Here is a 22,702-nt window from a genome sequence, read left to right as displayed (position 1 = left end):
TTAATCCTCCTATAAGTGAGATTCCTCAACTATTTTTTTTGGTAAAAGAAATGATCTAACATCTTGGGAAAAGATGTGGAGATTTCTTTTACGAATATTTTTGCTGAATACATGAAGTCTCTTCTTTAAATGCTGAAGAAGTTATAACTCGTTATATTTGGATGACCCCAAAAATATTTTTTAAATATCTTTTCAATTATCATTCCTACGGGTTTCTTATATTGTACAAAGTTATTACAATCGTCAAAATACATAATTTTTATTAACGCACAATTTTTCTTATCTCGAGTATTTTCAAAGATATTTGACATTTTTTGAAATCAATAGTTTTTTTCAAATTATCTGTAACTTTACTGGAAACAACGAGGGACAAGTGAATTCTATTGAATTTTATAGTGTTGATGTGGCATTTCTAATTACAATTAATTGGCTGTCCGTTTCTACCCGTTATTGCTTTTAAAACTTTTGATTCTAAAGAATTGTATTGGATGCTTGTTGGTGTAACATATATGTAATTACATACCTCCTTGTGATGTGCACTCGACGCCTTTGGACAGTTTCGAGGGAATGACTTGTTTTTTCCCCGCCGGACCGGCATATTCCGCATCGGGGACACTGGTTACGGAACAAGCACGCAGGTATACTGTATAATTCCGAAAAGGGACTACCATTGGTCCGCTAATCTTCATACTGCTGTTAGTTAAGAGTTGAGTCGGAGGGGAACTGTACCAACTGTATGGATCATCGGAAGCGAGATAGTACATAACATATTCCGTGTTGACCTGTTGCACACTGCGCTCAAACCGTACGTATAAACTAGTCGTATCGAGCGGGAAACACTGGATACTATCGGGTCGTTTTGATATTCGCCGGTACTTATCCTTATCTCGAATCGATAGATACATGGAGACACTACTTTCCCCAGCATCGTTTTTGGCAATACACTGGTAGAGACCCTCATCTTCCGGATCGATTGTATGGATTCGAAGGATATGGTAGTTGTAATGAATTATGTAACTGTTTTTAATCTCTCTGCCATTTTTGAACCAAGTAATTTTCGGCTGAGGATTCCCGCTTACACTACAATTAAATGACATTGAGGCAACAACAGATGATGTATATGAGGTCATATTGTTGAGGAACATGGGTGGTACTATAATAGTAACATTGAACACATGGAAATCAGCACCGAGAGAGCAATTGTAGACCCCTTCGTGCCTTTCAGCGGAAACATTGTTAAATAATAGTTGATTGGTGAAGTTTGTCAACTGAATCGGTATTTTGCCTCGACGAGGTGTAAATGTCCATCGCGGCCGACCCATTTCTCCAGCACAGTTAAGCTTCAGAGTGGAACCAACATGAACATGTTGTACCTGCTGCTGCATTCTGGGTAACAGTCGTTCAACGGCCACTGTTGAAGAAGAAGACTGAACTATGACAACATAGCCATAGCTACGAAAATTCTTTGCAGCGTAATTATTCGTAGCATTACAACGGTATCTTCCGGCGTCTGATGGTTTAATGTCTATGAGTAATAAACTTCCGTTTTGCAATTGGTAGAACCTGCAAATAAAACAAGTTTGGTCTAATTAAACGTACTTTTTACCTCAAAAGACGAGCCTATATTAGAAGAATATTAGAAAAAAAATATTTCAAATTGTAAATAAACCTTCCACTCGCCTATTTTCTTGTGCGTCCAGTGGGTAGTTGTTGGTGAGTATCTGTGTCCTGTTAACCATCCAAGTGATGTTCGCAGGCGGGTGACTGGCAAATGGACAATGTAGCACCAAAGGCCCGTGAGCAGTAGTTACTACAGTGTTGTTTCCGGATATAAGGGCATTGTCTCGTTCCAAATCTAAAAATAGGTATTAATTGTAATACAGAAACAATCCAAAAGTTTTACTGAACTCACATGCAACAGTAACCACACTCTCGGTGGAAAGTATTGATCCTGTACCATGCCTTGTCAGATTCGCCTTACACCGATAGATACCAGCTGAAATATTGCTCATTTGACGGTTGTAGGGTATTTTCAGCGTTCCGTTAGGAAAGAGACGAAATCCCTTATGCGTTTGCTTATGATTCTGGTTTTGGAAAGTTGTGCTAAAAAATTCCAACCCATTTCGATACCACACGTACTCAATCAAATCGTCCCGACCATATAGCGATCTACGATACCGATCGGAGTTATCTTCATCGTACTCATCCTCTTCCTCCAGATCATTGTCATTTGTGTTGGTATTGATGTTGTCATGCGCAAGATTATTGAGATCTATCGTATCTTCATAGAACCCCTGGCGCTCTATTTGTGGTGATTGTAGAATATCCACTTCCTCGTTGGCAGTATTTTCGTACTCTACGTCATCCATGTCCATTTCCGAATCGGCCCAGTCGTTCGGGTCGATATCGGCTTCTGCGTGGCATGGTAAATACACAGGAGAGTTCTTGGTCGCTGTTATGATCACGTGTGCCGGAGGGGACAACGTGAGACGTAATCGATCGGGCCCTGCCTTGTTCACAAAAGCAGATACTGTAACGAAAAGAGAAAAAATAGAATCATCAGGTATACAATCAACACAACCGTTTTTTATGTAGCAAGTTTTTATTAGGTCTCAGTCAACATTCAAAATGATATCAGATAGTGTTTTGCATCTCGATGAATTCCATTTGAAAACCCTGTACTCATAGACACACAATATCAGAGTATTCCGCGGTTACTTTTAGCACACAATATTATGTAATATTATTCTATTTGTAAATGCACAAAGTTTAATTTAACATCATGCAACATTTAATAGTTAGCATTACTATTACTCACCATCATTTCGGCCAAATAGCATTCGACAGAATGATTCTTTTGGTAAAATGACATACAAGTCGTACAATTGACCGAATATCATGGTATACGCATACATATATATTTAATCCAAATACTTATATATTCAAAACAAAATTTTTCTTTGAAAATCAAAACGAGGAGTACAAGCCGAGTGAAATAGAGCCGATTATTTGCTTTTAGTATGACATACTCGCTTTGATTTGCTGAAAACTGGTTCCCTGGTTCTATCAGCTTACAAGCTTAGCTTGATTGGAATCGGTTTCTTGCAATTGCAATTTGGTTGCAATTTAGTCTAAAGTAGTCTGCAGACCCCTAGGGGGCCGCGAAGTCATTACTAGGGGTCGTGCGAAGAAAAATATATTTTCCAAGCGCAAATTGGAATTTCAAGTCTTGTTTCCTAACAAACTGAAAATAATATATTGATAGCATACAAAATCGATGTTTATCCTTGGGGGTCCGCTGCAACCCAGGGCAATTTCTAAGGGGTCTGTGGTACGAAAAAGGTTGAGAACCGCTGGTCTAAAGGAAAAAAATATAAGCATTCTTGATAGATAGACCATACAGATATGCCGGTTGACTTAAGTTAAAAAGCTTTTACTATAATTGAATTCATTGGCCTAAAACGATTCTAACTCAGTGTGCATACCAGGGCTAATGATCCAATAGTTATGCTAGCAGATATAACAAGCATATTTTCGATGCACATTGTTATTAAATATATTTTGCTTAGTATTTGTAGATCAGACTACATATTTCCTGATTATACATCATATTGTCATGATTTAATCTGTTCCACAATATTCCGCCACGTCACTCGGTCAGTTGCTGCTTGTCTCCAATCTCTCAGGTGCCCGATACTCGCCAGGATCCGCTCCACTTGGTCCAGCCACCGGGAATGCTGCGCTCCTCTCCGTCTTGTACCTGCCGGGTTGGAGGTGAAAACCAACTTGGTGGGGTTGTTGTCCGGCATTCTCACAACATGCCCCACCCACCTTACCCTTCCAGCTTGAGCAGTCACCAATGAGCCTAGATAGATGAACTCGTCAACCACCTCGAACTCGTCGCCGTCGATCGTAATACTACTGCTCAAGTGTTCCCTATCGAGATCGGTTCCGCCAGCCAGCATGTACTTCGTCTTAGACACATTTATTTTCAGTTCTACTCGTGCTGCTTCGCGCTTCAGTCGGGTATACAGATCTGCTACCGTTTCCTTGTTTCTACCGATTATGTCCACGTCGTCCGCGAAGCACACGAACTGTCCGGACCTTGTGAAAATCGTGCCGCGCATGTTGAACCCCGCTCTTCGCATTACACCTAGATTACATTATAGATCAGGCTCCAAACGTTTAATTTTGGATTCCAATTTACTCAAAAATAAAAGTTGCGCTAGTGTACCTATAGAAGTTTTAAAATCATAATAATATGAACGGAAATTCGTAAATAGCGAAACTATTGGGCTAGCTTAGCTTAGGCAGACTGCTCGTAGTTACACTTCGTGATTGACCGAATGAGTGAAAATGCACAACAAACCAAAAAATGATGCTTGGGAGAGCAAATTATTCTCACTGTGCTTGTTTCACTGACTCAACATCTCCATAAAATGGTCAATAACGATACCGGCCACGACCACTGCTGTTCTACCGGAGAAGGTAAGGAATGTTAGTTAGACGCTGTTCATAGAGTCCGCGACTACCTCGGCATCTCCACGAGAATCACGGGAAAGGTACCCGAGTAAAGTCCAACATCAAAATTACAACAAATAGACAACATATTTTGATATCAAGCATCAAATTGAAATCTTATTTTGATATCAGTTTAAACTTTTTCAGATATGACATCAGATTTTGATCTCATTTTGATGTGCTTACATTTTTAGAAAAAAATGTTTGTTTCTATTTCTTTGACAAACATCAGATTGATTACTTATTTTATCATTGAAATAATTTCACCATCTCAATGAGTTTTCAATTTGCTTTCACTGATAGCATAAATAGTTTTCTGTTTGATGTCATAGTGCAATTTTTCTGCTTTCGATTTTGATCTTTTAACTGTTAAAACGACCAAAATGATAACAACCTGAGCAATCATTCCCTACTACATCACAACATCATGTTTAGCTCTCAATTTGTTATCAGACTCTGCTCGGGTATTGTGTTTTTTTTATTCATTTCGTTTATTTGATAGGCACAAATGCGTTAGCTTGGCGGTGCCAAATTCTTTTGTTTTTACATTTTGGATATTTTAAAACTAGGAGGTTACAATGTTGAAATATTTTTTTTTAAAAGAGAAAAAATTTTACAGCTATCTTAAGACTAGAAATAAGATTCTATATACAAGAGAGAGGGCAAAAGATTTTTTTTTAATTTTTAAAGCAAGGAATTCAATAGTAATAATTTTTAGGAAATATTTACAGTTATCTTAAAACTAACAATATAGTTTGGTACACAAAAGGGGGAACAAATATTTATTAGAAAATTCGCAGGTGTTTTAAGACTAGGGATACAATTCTATTTACAAGATGGGGGACAATAGTTTTAACAAAGAGGTAAAATTACAACTATCTTAAAACTAGGAATACAGAATACAAATTTGAACTTTTTTAGCGGAGACTTATGCTTGGTCAAGATATTCAGAGGGGGGCTGTAGAAGCAGTTGTATCAAGGACAGGGGAGAGAAAGCGTAGATGGTGACCGGGAGAGAAGAGCAAAACTGGCAACTTTCGGGCAAACGGGAGATCAGCGAAAGATTACCGCCTCAGTCTAGTAGGTCGGATTGGCGGATGGTATTCTTCGGACCCGCGGGAAATCCTTCAAAAGTCATCGGACCTTGAGTCGCTCTCGCTTCAGTTTCCGTAGTGGTAAGTGCGACGGCGGTTACATAGTTGCAGTCTGGAGCTGATCGGTCCCACAAGGCAGGAGAAAGCTTCTAAAACGAGAAATAAAAAGAGAGGGGCTAAATTGGGATATTTATCGTTTTTATGAAAGTATAAATAAGGGACATATAGGGGAAATCACGATTTGCCAGTATATCTCGGACTGGGACATTGGGTGGTCTACCTCGGGCCCGAAGGGATTCCTTTAACTGAGACCTGGCGTCCAAGTACCCGGCGCATACCCAGACAACGTGCTCGATGTCGTGATAGTCCTCGTCACAAGCGCACAGACTACTCTCCGCAAGCCCAATACGCCACAAATGCGCATCCAAGGTGTAGTGGTTGGACATAAGTCGGGACATTACACGAATAAAATCCCGACCCACATCCATCCCCCTGAACCAAGGCTTCGTTGATACCTTTGGGATAATGGAATGTAGCCATCGTCCAAGTTCACCATTGCTCCACGAGGTTTGCCAACTGTTGAGTGTCCTCTGACGACAAACACTAAAAAATTCGTTGAAGCAGATTGGTCTTTCGTATATGTCACCATTTAATGCGCCCACCTTTGCTAATGAGTCGGCCTTTTCATTGCCCGGGATAGAACAATGAGAGGGGACCCAAACAAAGGTAATTTGATAAGATTTTTCAGATAACGTACACAAGGACTCCCGTATCTTCCCCAGGAAATATGGGAATTGCTTTTTGGGCTTCATCGCACGAAGAGCCTCGATAGAGCTGAGGCTGTCCGAAATGATGAAGTAGTGATCTGTGGGCAGAGTGTCGATGATCCCAAGGGTGTACTGAATTGCAGCTAACTCTGCAACGTAAACTGAAGCGGGATCATTGAGCTTGAATGAAGCGGTGATAGTATTGTTTAAGATAGCGAAGCCAGTGGACCCATCGAGATTTGATCCGTCAGTGTAGAACATTTTGTCACAGTCGACTTCTCGGAATTTATTATAAAATATATTGGGGATCACTTGCGGGCGTATATGGTCCGGGATTCCACGAATCTCTTCCTTCATGGATGTGTCGAAGAATACAGTAGAATCAGAAGTATCTAGGAAACGAACACGGTTGGGAGTATATGAAGAAGGATTAATGCTCTGTGCCATGTAGTCGAAGTACAAGGCCATAAATCGGGTTTGAGAATTAAGCTCGACGAGCCTCTCGAAGTCTTCAATCACCAACGGGTTCAGAATGTCGCATCGGATGAGCAATCGATATGAGAGTTCCCAAAATCGATTTTTTAGCGGAAGGACGCCCGCCAGCACTTCGAGACTCATCGTATGGGTCGAGTGCATGCAACCCAAGGCAATGCGCAAGCAACGATACTGGATTCTCTCCAGTTTGATGAAGTGTATGTTCGCAGCGGAGCGGAAACAGAAACAGAAACACCCGTACTCCATCACCGACAATATCGTTGTTTGGTATAACCTGATCAGGTCTCCTGGGTGAGCACCCCACCATGTTCCAGTTATTGTTCGGAGAAAATTGATCCTTTGTTGGCATTTCTGTTTCAGATACCCAATGTGACATCCCCAGGTACCTTTAGAGTCGAACCAGGCCCCGAGATATTTAAATGTGAAAACCTGGTTGATCGTTGCACCCATTAATAGAAGCTGGAGTTGCGCCGGCTCACGCTTCCTAGAAAAAACAACCAACTCAGTTTTCTCCGTGGAGAACTCAATACCCAGCTGAAGAGCCCAAGCAAACAAATTGTCCAAGGTATTTTGTAATGGTCCTTGCAAGTCGGCAGCTTTGAGCCCTGTAACAGAGACCACGCCGTCGTCTGCAAGTTGCCTTAGCGTGCATGAATTGGCAAGACAATCGTCAATGTCATTCACGTAGAAATTGTAGAGCAGGGGACTTAGACATGAGCCCTGGGGAAGACCCATGTAGCTAAATCGCGATGTTGTTAAATCGCCATGCGAAAAGTGCATATGCTTTTCAGACAACAGGTTTAGCAAAAAGTTATTTAAAATTGGCGAAAGACCATGCTGGTGCAGCTTCTCTGACAGAATGTTGATAGAAACTGAGTCAAAAGCCCCCTTAATATCCAAGAAGACTGATGCCATCTGCTCTTTGTTAGCATAGGCCATTTGGATTTCTGTAGAAAGCAAAGCAAGGCAATCGTTCGTCCCTTTGCCTTTGCGGAAGCCAAATTGTGTATCTGACAGTAAGCCATTTGCTTCAACCCAATTGTCGAGGCGAAACAAGATCATTTTCTCGAACAACTTCCGAATACAGGACAGCATTGCAATCGGCCGATACGAGTTGTGGTCGGAGGCTGGTTTTCCTGGTTTTTGGATGGCGATGACCTTCACTTGCCTCCAGTCAAGAGGGACAATGTTACCCTCAAGAAACTTGTTAAATAAATTCAACAAGCGACTTTTTGCAGTGTCAGGTAGATTCTTCAGCAAGTTGAATTTGATTCTGTCTAACCCTGGGGCGTTATTGTTACATGATAAGAGAGCAAGTGAGAATTCCACCATCGAAAACGGTGTTTCGTTCGCGATATCGTGAGGAGACGCGGCGCGGCACGTTTTCTGTACCGGGACAGAGTCCGGACAGATCTTCTTGGCGAAAGCAAATATCCAACGGTTTGAATATTCCACGTTCTCGTTGGTACTATTACGGTTACGCATACGTCGAGCCGTACCCCAAAGAGTGTTCATCGCTGTTTCTCTCGTTAACCCGTCGACGAACCGGCGCCAATAACTGCGTTTTTTGGCTTTCATTAGACTCTTCATTCGCCTTTCTAACGACGCGAACTGTAGATAGCTAGCGGGTAACCCGTCTTCCCGGAAGGCCTTATATGCAGTGGACTTTTCCGCGTACAGCTCTGAGCACTCTTTATCCCATCACAGGGTGGGAGACCGTCCATGGGTATTCGCGCTGGGTACTGGTTTAGTCTGAGCTTGATTCGCACTGTCGAGAATCAAGCCAGCCAAAAACCTGTACTCTTCCTCCGGAGGAAGTTCTTGAGTGGATTCGATTTCAACGGATATCGCGGTCGCGTAACTCTTCCAATCAATGTTCCGTGTGAGGTCATACGAGACATTGATTGTTTCCGATGGTCTTGAACCGTTAGCAATTGAAATCACGATAGGCAAATGATCGCTACCGTGGGGATCAGGGATCACCTTCCACCTGCAATCTAACTGTAGCGATGTCGAGCATAGCGATAAAGTACTCCTCCATAAGGGTTTTCTCGATCCAGACGGATTATATTAAAGTCGTGGAAGTTGAGATTTATATCAGAAGTTAACCAGGTTTCACATAATGCGAAAGCATCACATTTTAAACTGTTTAGTAAGAATTTGAAGGAATCGATTTTCGGGAGGATACTTTTGCAATGCCACTGTAGGACAGTGATCGAATCAGTGACCTCGTTTGATGACTTAGCCATCGAAGGATACGATCGCTGCAAGGAGGGGCAGCAGTCAACTGTTTCAAAAATGTTTGCACCATAGGGAGAAAATGTATCAGAATGCTTTTAAGAGGACCAGTAACATTGAAAGCTGTGAAAATTAAGTCCACTATGTCAGAAAATTTCATTAGTCCGCTACTGTACTGAGTATCTGTTTGAAAAAAGGGAACACTTGGGGTTTTTGGTGTCCCTGGAAGTGGTGGATACTCCTTGTTAGAATTAAAATTTCCAAGTCCTGGAGCAACTTGCTTCGGCTTTAGTGCATCACTTCCATTGGATTTATTGATTGTAATTGGCGCACTCTGAGTGGACGACACCTTGGCACCCTTACGAGGCAATCTAGGGGAGGCTAGATTTTTCCTCTTCCTGGACTCCCCTGAGTTAACCAAAGATGTTCCCTCTTGTGGGTCGTCAGATTCTTGCTCAACGTCAGCCAAAAGAGCAAAGGAATTTTCGGAAGGGACAGATGGCGAAGCATTCTTAAGAATTTCTGCATAAGAGCGCTTCGAGCGTTCCTTAAGGGAGCGCTTAATTTTATCCCCGCGCTGTTTGTACGCGGGGCATGATTTAAGATCATGCGGAAGGCCCCCGCAGTAAATACACTTTTCAGTTTCTTAACCGCAAGAGTCATCCTCATGTTCTCCCTCGCATTTGCCGCACCTTTTCTTATTGCCACAATAGGTGGCTGTGTGGCCCAGCTGCTTGCAACAGGTAGACGAACCTTATCCAGGAGGAGATAGTTGGGGAGGGAAGACCCGGAGAAAGTCACCCGAAGCGAGTCTGACAATGAATAAGTTGTCTTATTATTCTCAGTTTTTGCGGAATACAATTGCTTGCATTCCAGAACCTTCACATGTTCAAGTGAGGGGTCCTTAAAGCAACCAACTCCGTACTTCAACACGTCTTCGCACGTCAAACCCGGCTCGGCGACGACCCCGTCGATCTCCACAGCTAAACAAGGTATATACGCTTTAAATTGCTTTGTAAAACGCTCGCTGCGTGCAATCTGGTTTGCCTGGTCGAGGTCATTCACTAATATGCGTATCTTATTAGCTCTAACACGTGTTATCTGAGCTACGGCCGGGTAGTTAGCAGTCAGCTCCCGTGAGATTTCTAAAATATTAAGCGATTTCGTGATGGGCCGGAAATAGACCACCCAGGGTCCAGTCGAACTGGCTGGGTATGTTTTAATACGGGGAGGACTGGGGGAATCAGGGGAGGGAGTAATTTCGGGTTTATGCGGTATATCCATGGGAATATCATTCCCATCCAATGTTACTTCGCCCTCGGCCATTTAGGCACGAGGATAGCACGTGGTGTAAACGAGAGATGAAACTTATATTCAGGGGAAAGGGATCTAAGAAGTAGCGACCGATCGGGGGAAAGGGAAATGAAAAAAAGATACTTAGCTTATTTAGCGGCTTGTCCGGTTATTCCACTATTCACTTCACCAACCTAGGCACCGGCGAACAAAGCCAGCCTCAAACAATGGTTGTCCTTCACAATGTATATATAGTGATTTACTCTATGCACAGCACAAGAAAAACGATCTGCTTCGATCGAGAGCTCAGACGATTGTGAGCGGGTATTGTGTTAGTAGGAAAGGAAAAATATCAGGAGGTATCTCTTGTAGGACAATATTATTTCAGCAATTTGCACGAAAGTCGTTTTGCGATCAATTTCCGAAAATCTTTATCTGGCAACTTGAACTCCGGCCAGCCGGGCATGGCGGGGTGTTTTTTCTTATTTATACTTTAATCAACTTTCGCGACCGCGCCTGGTTGCAACTCCATTATTGATCTGGACACACTGTCTCAATTGATTTTTTTTGTTTTCATGTATTGTTTATAGAAGTAAAAAAAGTAAAAAAGAGTAAAAATAAAATAACAAAATAGTCTTGAAAAGATTAACCGAAGGTAGTGAACAAACCGCACCTACAAAAGAGAACTATCGATTTTATTCGTGTACAGATTATTAAACAAATTGGAGCGGCTTAAAACAACCAATAACTGTACCGAAAGATTTACTTCGTATGACGGATACACAAGTAGTTTCAAGCACGCGTCGTTTATTTCCCATTCCTATCCCATCATCCCCCATACACCATATATCCCAGTCGATATAAACTAAAACCGCTGAGACTGAGTCAGACTCCAACCTGGCAAAATGCACGAATTAATAGCGGTTGGGGACAGAACCCGACTCAGCTCCAGGTTCAAGAAAAAAATGGCTTAAGCTGACCTGGATCTCGGTTGGCACCGTGGGGAGAAAAGGGTGAATGGCAACATAGTTTGGGCTCATGCTACTTAATAATAAAGCTTTGCTAATTATATTGGGCCATGTGTTCCTATAGTGGATAAAGTGATTTTAACGCCACAATGATATCATGAGGGCACGCGACAAGATGCCGGGACTGTTTCCGGACAAACCTATGCCATTTGTGTTATCACTCGTTGGCTTCCAACCCAATAAATGTATCGCAGCGTGAAAATAACGAAATCTGTCTAAATACTGTTGCAATATACAGAGATCCGGACAATTATGCAGAGAAGTTCTGAATTTTCAGGCAATACTCTCACGGTCGACTGTTTGAAGTTCAAATAGCCGTTTTTTAGAAAACACAGGTTACTCTCGGTATTCGGCTGCCCAGAGGTTAAAAACTCAAAAACCTTACTAGATGTTTTTGTTTTCGAGAGGCCGAATACTCGAAGACTAACTAAACAACCAGATAACAAACTATGCTTTACAGGTCGAATCGCTTGCTTGGAGATTAAACCCTCTTAGATATTATTAATTCAGTCCCTGTATACATGGAGACAGTAGCGCTTTGCTCCCTCTAGTAGTCATAATCTCTTTTGTTCCCAAATAATTCAAAAATAGTTCACGAATTGTCCGTGCAGTTTTCAGTCAGTTTAATTGACAAATTCAGTTAAAGTAAATAATTAGCACACATTAAACTTGGGCAATACATATTTTTCGACGTTTTTGAGCATTTATTATCAAATGCACCAATTAAATTCGTCACACCAAAATGATTGAATGACTCGTTTCCAATGAAACGTACAATATTGTTAACCTTGAATAACCAAAAATCGAATTGTTAGTTTAACTGATCACTCAGTACGAATCCCTTAACGCTATACAGCGCACTATGTTGGAAGCATAGTACAGCGGGCAATTTAAAGTTGAATTTGTTCGGATTTTGCTGATTGCTGCAATTGAGAAATCGGATTATGAGCATGAATTCTTTTTGGTAACCATTTTATCGGGTGTACGGTCGCTATTATATTATTTTTTCTATTTTCAACGCAACGGGGTTACAAGTCCTATAAGTACTTGTAACTAAAATACACAAATTATAGATGAAGTTGACGGAATCCAAAATATTATGGTGAGTGTATTTATGTCCACATCCACCGTTGCATAACATCAACACACTGTGTATCGCGAAACTGCAGGATGAATGAAATAAGAAACTTATCGTACAAAATTTTTTGTTGAGGTAGGTACATACAATTCCACTGTGATTCAGAGTTACAGTATTGCTTGATACTACACGGCACGGTGTAGTCTTGATTGCACATGTTTGCATCGTACCCGTACGACATAATGAATTGCAAAATCCCACTTCCTGTATATGACTTCAGTTGAGCAACACATAAATAATGCTGTTTAATAACATAGGCGTACTAAATACATAATGATAAACAGTTAAAAGATAGACCTCATAACAATTTTGAATAAGCAAATAAAATACAAGCATATGTTGAAAACAATAATATGAACATTGATAGTAAGTACTATACGATGGTAGACTGTATGTCACGTAAGAGTTCACAAAGTACATTCAGTCTGGAACGTTTTTTTCTGTTGTATGTGGACACAAAAGTTGACTTTACGTGCGTGGGTGATCTTGAAGCTGCAGCCGAGAAGATTTGTATAGTACCAGATGTGGATAGCCTTCGGGCCTAGTCAAAGCCAATATGTCAATTCCATTCACCTGGGTGATTTATTGAGCAAATCAATCATACACTGTCCGTGGATTAGTGCAGTGCACTTTTCACTGACATTGCTGATATTGGCTGCGCTCTCTGAAAGTTGCTTTCATGAAATGAATTCTGTGTGAGCTGTAGCCATATTTTAGGGGAGATTGATGCAGGAGTGTTAGGTTATTTGTTCTATTATTAACCCTCAAAATGGCACGCGGGTCTTCCAGGCCCGGTGGCTATCAATTTCTCGGTTACAAAGCGTTATGCATGCAGTAAGAGCTTGAGCCTGGAAATTACATTAACTGACGCTAAAATTCATTGAAAAAGTAAGATATTACGGAAATATCACATATGGTGTGCGTCATAGATTCGTATAAACTTTTTACATGCACAAAAAGGCAAGATGGCCTAGCAGGCCCGCTAGGCATTCCGACATCAACTGTGCATACTGGTGATGCACACAATATTCCTGGCACGTATGTTTGCATCCAAAAATCAATTTTGATGAATTTATTTCAGTTTTTACAAATATTTCAAAAGCTTTGACAAACTTACCTTCGATTAAGTTAAAACACATTTACCTAGAACTGTGCACGCATAGTGGGCTGGCAACTTTTTCGAACTTTTTTCGGAACACTATTAAATCAAGTGTTAATTAGTTCTAGAAACCATATGCCATTTATGAGCTTTTTCCTATAGCTCTAGTTCACTAACAAGAGTTTTGAAGTTTCTATGGTGAAATACATATATGGAAAATCGGAAACAAGAAATCAAAATTCAATAAAAATTTCCACAGTTACTCTGAATACCTCAAAACTTTAGGTGGTGTAGCTTGTTTAATGAAGAACAACTTTGTTGAACGTTGCATAATGATTAGAGGTTACTGGACCAAGTTATTAAACTTCGAAGATTAAAAGATTTTTTGAAAGTGTCCTGTTCTAAGCATGTGCGAGAAAGAGAGGCAGCATTTAACATCACATTACAATATCTTTTTACTAAAAAGTCGGATCAATTTGCAGTCCTCTGCAATGTTAATCCTTTCATCTTCAGCTATACATCTGAGGATTTAAGGCTACATAAGATCATACTGACATTTTTTACTGAATTTATTGTTTCCATTGCTGATATTTCATATATTTTTGCTTACATACTTGAAAATTCTTGTGAGTAAACCAGAAGCATCCGAACTAGTTTGTAGTTTTGGAATGAGGCGTATGGAGATAATTACCATTCTATTGAGTGGTGTTACGAAAAAAGTCAATTTTTGTGCCCGTCTAACGCATACTCATGAAGTTTCATCACTGTAATAAATGTTTAGTTCAAACAGAACCTCACAATTTTTCTTCAATGAAGTCTTTATCTGAATAATTGTTTTATGAAAAATCTCATTCAAGAACAGAGTTGCCATTTTTGTGCTCGGTATGGCAGAATAACAGTTTTTGCCATACTGTTTTATTAAATAGCGTTGAAGTAAGCTGTGGATTCATAGTAAAATAATGTCAATATACTAGCACACGAAGCTGTCATCTCAGAGTATTCAGATTTGACAAAGTGACACTGCCTATGATCGCAAATCAGTCCCATAAAGATAGGAAATCCCATAGAAAACGAGACCAATATACAATCATGGGCAGTACAGAAGTTTGAGACATGCGTTTAAAAGAGTAAAATTTTGCTTGGCAATTCTTTTGCTCGTGAGAGAAAACTGTTAAAATTGTAAATTGCCATAATATTGATTTTTTTGTGAGAAAATGGAGTGAACGAACGTTTTCCAAGGATAAGGTTCTCCATTTTTAGCCTGTGGTAAAACAAGATATTGCTCGACACATTCAAAAAGTGGCTATTATTTATTAACATATTTTAGCCTTTGGCTTCACCCAATGCTTATTATAGCTAATCCCAAGGGTGAGTATTCATCGGGGATTCGTATTTTATGAGAATTTGACTTTATAAGTAGATATATAGCATAGCAAGTAACTACAAGCGTGAGCCTTTATTTTGAATCCTTTAAAATATTCTGAAACAATCTACTAGTCCTTCATTTGTCGCTTATATATTATTTTTTACAGTCTTTTCTGTATTGTTCAATAAATTTGAATAGAGAAATTATTCAAGCACTCGAAAAGTTTGTATTTATGAATAAAAATGATCAATATGTTTTGGATTTTTCATGATTTTACTGTAAGAGGGTATAAAATTGTACCGGGCCTTAGAGTCCCGGCTTGCCTTTTAGCTCGTATATAAAATGTGCTGTCATCTACTACGAATCTAACTGGAAAGTTTCGGATTTGTCCTATGTTGGCGAGTTAGACTACCAGTTGTAGAAAAATTCTAGCAAATAGGTGATTGTTACTATTGCAAAGTTTTACTGTATCGATTTTGTTGGCTGTTTTCGGCAAATTTAGAACTAAGAGCAACAAATTTTGTTGGCTGTTTTCGGCAAATTTAGGACTAAGAGCAACAAAGGTAATGAAAATTGAAAGACGGTCAGTCCAGCTCTAGCTTTCCGTTCTAGGTTTATAATTGATTCGCTCTAGAATACCTATCCGTCAGCTTTCATATCGTCCGTTTCTCTTAATCCTTTATAAGGCAGTGGCAACCAGTGGTGGGAAAAACTCAAAATATCAAAGTTCACAAGTGAACTTTTTCATTGGCGATATTGATACGAAAACAGTTGTCATAAAAAAATATCGCAGTCGAAAAGTTTGCTAGCGAACTTTTATACATGCGATGTTCGTAGCCTAGTATTCTGCACTGAAAACAATCTGGATGAGAGAAGTTCGTTCCTGAACTTTTGTACCTAAAATATCCTAAACAAAAATTCGGCCACCGAAATCATCTTGAATGATATTTGCATAAGAGATTTTTTTTCTTCATGTTATTTACTCTCATACAATCAGGATTTGTTGCCTTCATGTTTATTTAGGAAATAAGTATCATGATTCTGATAGCAATTGCGTTTGACTTCATATGTGCGCCAGTAACAGTGCTGCTAGATGAATTCTGTAATATTCAACATTGAGTATAAATTTAAAAAAAGTTATCATGTTTAAAAACTATTGAACACAGTATACGGTCTAGAATTATGTTTATAGCTAACTGGTGGACATTCCAAAAAATCTTGTGTAAAATGTAAACAAACGAGTTGCATCCAAGATATGCATAGGTTATTTTTTTGATATAACTTTTGTTTACATTTTTAAGCACTTAAAAATACATGACCATTAAACATTCAGATACAGCATTCATTAAAGTATTTGAATTTACAAACGTTGGGCAGGGTTCAGTAAAATAATAAATAAAATGCTATTAAATGGAAACACCACCTCTTTTCTTCTTTTGTCTGCCATAAAGCATTGCCTTCCACTTTAATTTCCTGAGCAATTGACTAATATTTTGCATAGGCAAGCTTATATAGGGTGATGAGCCCATTTGCGCCATGTTTCTATTATCACCCTACCCATTTGAAGCCGTTGGTTAGAGCAGTGTCTGCCATCTTTGTTCAACGCATTGAGTCAAATTGTAGCGCAACAATAGGGGCACTCGATTCGAGTTTTCGTTGCGCTCAAACACGAGAATTTCACTGTTTTCAGTGCATTTGTGTTATTACATTGGTTCTTAACAACGAAGCAAAGCTGTTGATGTCAATTTTTACGTATTCAATTGATTGTAGGGCGAGAAATTAACGAATTAGTGAAGCACCTTGCTTAGTATGGTGAAAATAGGCACTTCACCCTATGAAAAGACACTTTTGTGTTATATGGTTTCCATTGTTTTGGAAATAATGTGAATATAAGAAAGCAAAGTTTCGTTCGTTCAATGAGTACCGCGAGTCGTATTTGCAAATGATGTATGTATATTTAATAATTCAATTCTGTCAAATACTATTCCTGATCTAATGCTTATATAAAAACCTGTTTTAATCCACCTAGAGGTGCAATTGTGTCTTTCTCATTTCTCCAAACTATGATTTAATAGCTGGTTCGTACAATATAACATTATGGAAATGTCTTTCATTCTTATTACACTTAAGTATATATAAGAGCACCTTTTTGCATTCATCGCGGTATCGGTTTGAATCGGAGTTTTCTGTGTGATCGCACTCCACAACCCGTAACTCCGGAGCCGGAAGTCGGATGTAGATGGAATTTAATATCAGTTTCCGGGGACGGAACACCTTTCATTTGAGACTAAGTTGATCAAATCGGTCTAGCCATTTTCGAGAAACCAATATAACCGTTATTCTGAATTTGGATGCTTCCGGATCCGTCGATGGTGGCCAGTGTGGCCAAAGAGACTTTGAATGACTGTTGGTGACCTAGATCTACAAATTCAACAGTTGTGTTTACATTTTGGAAAAAAATCCCCTTTTTACATTCATCGCAGAATTCATTAGAATCAAGATTTGCTGCGTGATCGTACGTATCACCCTGTAATTCAGGAACCAGAACTCGGATCCACACAAAATTCAACAGCAGCTGATGGACCTTCCATTTAAAATCAAGTTTGTCAAAATCGGTTCAGAAAATTCCGAGAAACCGATGTGGACAAATCAACAAATTTTGTTTTGTAACCATACTCTTCAACTCGTAATCCGGAACAAGATGTCGGTTGAAAATGAAATTCAATAGCAACCTATGAGAATAGTATACCTTTCATTTGAATCTTAGTTTGTAAAAATCGGTTCAACCATCTCCGAGAAACCGATGTGGACATTTTGTTAACAAATCCGCACATACACACACATACATACTTACATACATACATACACACATACATACATACATACATGCATACATACATACATACATACATACATACATACATACATACATATATACATACATACATACATACACACATACATACACACAGATATTTTGCGATCTCGGCGAACTGAGTCGAATGTTATATGAGACTCGGCCCTCCGGTTCTCGGTTAGAAAGTCGGTTTTTGGAGCAATTGCATAACCTTTCTATATGAGAAAGGCAAAAGAATAAGATTTAATTAGCTTAATCAGCATGAGTTCAATGTTATCTTCATGTGATTATATTTTGAAATGTTGGTGGAATGGGTTTGAACGTGTAGGGAATGGGGGGTTAGTAGAGTGGGAGTGGGGGATGCGTCAGAAATCCTTCATCTTATTTCGGTATACGGGGTGGATGAAGGAAATGCGGGCGTGAGGGTGGTCCAAGGGGAGGGGAGTGATGAAGGAGGGAGGTGTAATGGCAAGGCGGGGGAGGAGGGGCGGCGACGCAATACTCAACTGCATATTTTGCCTTCCATTTGAGACTTGGTTTGAGAAAATCGGTTCAGTCATCACCGAAGAACCGATGTGACTTTAATTGTGGAATATGAATTCGGGACTTCCGGAATCATCGATAATGGACAATATATTCAAAGAATGTTTGATTGGCAATCAGTGATCTAGATCTGCGATTAGAAGTAATTTGGTGACCATTTCAATAGTTTTTAGCCTCTGAGGTATTACGATTGTACCGATTTATATGGGAAATTCCAGTGTATACTTACTAACACCCCTGTAACTCCGGAAGCAAGAGTCAGAATCGAATGAAATTCAGCAGCAGTCAATGGCATTACTGTATCTTTCATTTGAAATCAAGTTTGTAAAAATCGGTAGAGAATTCGTTGGGGAATGGGTGTGATATTAGCTTAGGAACTTGGCGGGTTCCCCGGGGGCGTCATGATCCGTCATAGGTGGCCAATGTGGTCAAAGCTGCTTTGATTGATCATTAGTGATCCAGACCCGCAAACTAGAGTAATGTTACATCAATTTTAATATGTTTTACATCATTTGCACATCATGGTGGTACCAGTTTATATGGGAATTTGCTGTGTGAACGCACTCTTCAACCCGTAACTCCGGAACCGGAAGTCGGATCAACTAAAAATTCAATAGCAGCTTATGGGAGCGTTATACTTTTCAGATGAAAAGTAAAAAAAATCGGCGAAAATCGGTTCAGCCATCTCTGAGAAAATTGTGTGAGTTTAAATGACACACACACACATACACACACATACACACACACATACATACACACACAGACATTTGCCGATCTCGACGAACTGAATCGAATGGTATATGACACTCGGCCCTCCGGGCCTCGGTTAAAAAGTCGATTTTTACAGTGATTGCATAGCCTTTCTTTATATGAGAAAAGCAAAAATAACAAATCTTATCACTTGGCAACGCTGGTAAAATATTTTAAAAAACCTACTTCTTTTTTTAATAAACATCGCATTTCATCGCATACCACGTAGCTTTCGACAAACGATCATACGTATTCCAGTGGAAAGTATCAAAAATCGAAACATATCATAGTGAGTTATATATTAAAAACTGATAAACATTTAAAAGTAATGGAAGGGAAAAATACACAAAAATCGAAAATAGAAAAGGCTATGCGAATGGAAAAGGAGAAATTCCTATGCAATGTCAGTGATACGTGCGACTACATGCAGAAAGGAAAATTAAATCACGGAAACTTTCTTAGACATATCAGAACAAAACATCCTGCCAAGCTAGGTATGCTTCAGTTGTCTCTTCCTGCACCCAAACGCGCTATATCTTCCTCTGACAATGAACTTCCGCCGCCGAAAAAATCCAAAAGCAAAGTCATAGTTGAAACCGATCGAGCAGCAATAATACTCGGTACTATGCATTACCGTTGAGTTTTTCTGAGTGGATAGGATTCCAAACACTCGTGAAACCTCTTTGGGATGCTGCAGAGATTATGGCTAAAGAGATGGAAGGTCGTATAGTAAACTTGAAAATAGATAGTGCTTCTCGGAGAAACCACCATTCCTTCGGCGTAAACGTACAGTTTTTCTTGGACGGTCGAGTTGTCTGCCGTTCTTTGTGTAATATTGCATATTATGATTGTATGAATCATGCTACATTGTTGAGTTTTTTGTATCTTTCAGTAATCAAAGAGATGACGGTTAGTCAAACTGCAGATAACCTGCAACAAACTTTGCAAGAAGAAGCGATGCGAAAATGTAGGATTGGCTCTGATCAATTGTTTACCATTGCACATGATAATGGAGCAAACATGGTTGCTTCGGTGAAACGGCTGCAAGCACATATGTCGGAGAACATGTAGACCTCGGAATCACTCTTAAAAACAGAGTTACAAGCTGTCGAAGCAATTTTGGACAACTCTAACCCTAATCTTTTGTTAGATTTCATGGCCATCGACGAGGCAATAGACGATGAGTTCGAGAACGAGAGTATTGTAGGGTTTGGCAGCGGGTCAGACACCGAGGAGTCCGACGACGAAACTCTCGAGAAGATAGAGCCTTATGCGGTAGGAAGCACCAGATGCGCGGCTCATTCTTGCCAGCTAGCAGTTTGGGACGTTCTGAAAAAATGCACCAAAAGAATAGATACTGTAAAGAAATTGCTGAAATCGACACGCCAGGGCAAGTATCGAGAGCAGTTCATTTCACACTTGGCTCCTATAGCAAATATTACACGTTGGAACTCGGTTTACATAATGCTCAAATCACTATGCGATCAAAAATCTTTCTATCTCTCTCTAGAAAATAGGTTCAGTGAAATGGGTAACACTTTTTCTTATTGGTGGCTTGAATTCATCAACGGACAGCTATTTGCTCGCGACCACGGGCTGCTGTTATGACGTCATCGTCTTAACCGAGACGTGGCTAGACAACCGTACTCTGTCTCGCCAGGTGTTTGGTTCAACATTTGATGTCTTCCGCTGTGATCGCAATGCCCTCAACAGCCACAAGACATCAGGTGGTGGTGTACTCATCGTCGTTCGCCATGGTATAAAAGCTCGAGTGATCAACGATGAGCGGTGGGCGAGTTCCGAGCAAGTGTGGATATCAGTGAAACTTGCCGATCGCAATCTCTTCCTGTGTGTCGTGTATGTTCCACCTGACCGAATTCGTGATTACAGCCTGATCGATGTACATCTTTCCTCCGTTTCTTTCATCACCTCGATCGCTGCCCCGTCTGATGATATTGTTATACTGGGCGACTTCAACTTACCTGGCTTGACCTGGTGCCAGGCAAGTAATGGATTTCTACGATTGGATATCGAAAAGTCTGTGCTTATCAACAATGCCAGTTGTATCTTGGACAACTACAGTAGCGCAACTCTTCGGCAAATTAATAATATATTGGACCTCTGCTTTGTAATTGCCCGGGACTACGCTCCGTACTGCTGCGCCGCTCCGACACCTTTAGTCCAACATGTGCGCCATCATCCCCCACTACATCTTGTACTCGCTGGTTGAATTTTGAAGACGTCTCAAGCTCTATCGTCTACGATTTTAAAAACGCTGACTACGACTGCATCGTTAGCACGCTGTTGGATATAAACTGGGACGAAAATCTTAACAATGATGACGCGAACGAAGCAGCGATTACGTTTTCTAATATTCTTAACTACCTAATCGACCGTCATGTGCCAAAACGAACAGTCAGCACAAATCAACACCCTCCCTGGCAATCAACAGTGCTTACACGCTCGTAAAAAGTTACTCAGATTCTGAGTACTTTTAACTCAGTTTTGAATGATGTTCGTAAACGTCAAAAATTGAGTTGTCATGTATAATATCTCTGAGTAACTCTGACTCTATTTTTGGGTATTACACAAGAAACCGTTTTGGAGTTACCAAACGGAAAAGCCGTTTCTCGCCAAGTTAAAAATTCCAAGCGTCATCCGCCATTTTCCATTAGTAGGTACACGCTCGTTTAGTTATCGCTCATCACTTTTTCACAAATAAAAATTTGTTCAAATATTTATAATAGTTGAAGCTAGAGTTGTAGTGTGTAAAATACATTTTAATTGAAAGAGTGGATTTGAACAACCAGCATGCAGAAGATTTCGGAAGAGGTGGATGCTGAAACTGCAATGAAGTTGCGAGGTAATATTCACGTTATATTATATATATATATATATATATATATATATATATATATATATATATATATATATATATATATATATATATATATATATATATATATATATATATATATATATATATATATATATATATATATATATATATATATATATATATATATATATATATATATATATATATATATATATATATATATATATATATATATATATATATATATATATATATATATATATATATTGGAAAAAAGTGTAAGGTTTCAGGTTTCTCATGCCATGTGCCAAATTGTGGGAAGATGATTCCTGGACACGTGGATGAATTGAAGGAACACTTCCGGTTGGTACACAATTTGAACACCAGCAAAGCAGCCGCTCAACCTTTCCTTTGCTCAGAATGTGGTTCACTGTACCAGAGGTTTAAGAGCTTGAAACGGCACATAGAGAGTGTTCATCCACTAATTACAGAAAATTCTACAAATATTTCATACGACCATGACGCTGTTGAACAAATTCAAAATAATCATCCGGAAAATATGCTCGTAGATGATGATTATCTGTTGAGAATAACGAATACCATATTCTTTAAAACGGCGCCGTCGTTGGATGAAATTACTAAGAAAATTAGTAAATTCGCCACAGATTTGCGAA

At 39.6% G+C, this 22,702-nt stretch overlaps 1 protein-coding gene across 1 annotated transcript in view; it reads right to left on the bottom strand.

Annotated features, from left to right (window-relative positions):
- Window positions 1-22,702, bottom strand: part of LOC131677824 (protogenin) — a 99,625-nt gene that overhangs the window by 16,905 nt on the left and 60,018 nt on the right. The window contains exons 2-4 of the mRNA XM_058957885.1: window positions 1,913-2,530; window positions 1,681-1,855; window positions 524-1,563 (exon numbers count right to left, since the gene is read on the bottom strand). Of these exons, the coding sequence (XP_058813868.1) occupies window positions 524-1,563; window positions 1,681-1,855; window positions 1,913-2,530 (1,833 nt within the window). The remainder of the gene's footprint in view (window positions 1-523; window positions 1,564-1,680; window positions 1,856-1,912; window positions 2,531-22,702) is intronic.

Source organism: Topomyia yanbarensis, chromosome 1, assembly GCF_030247195.1.
Source record: "Topomyia yanbarensis strain Yona2022 chromosome 1, ASM3024719v1, whole genome shotgun sequence".
NCBI lineage: Eukaryota > Metazoa > Arthropoda > Insecta > Diptera > Culicidae > Topomyia > Topomyia yanbarensis.
This window is presented reverse-complemented; position numbering and strand designations above follow the sequence as displayed.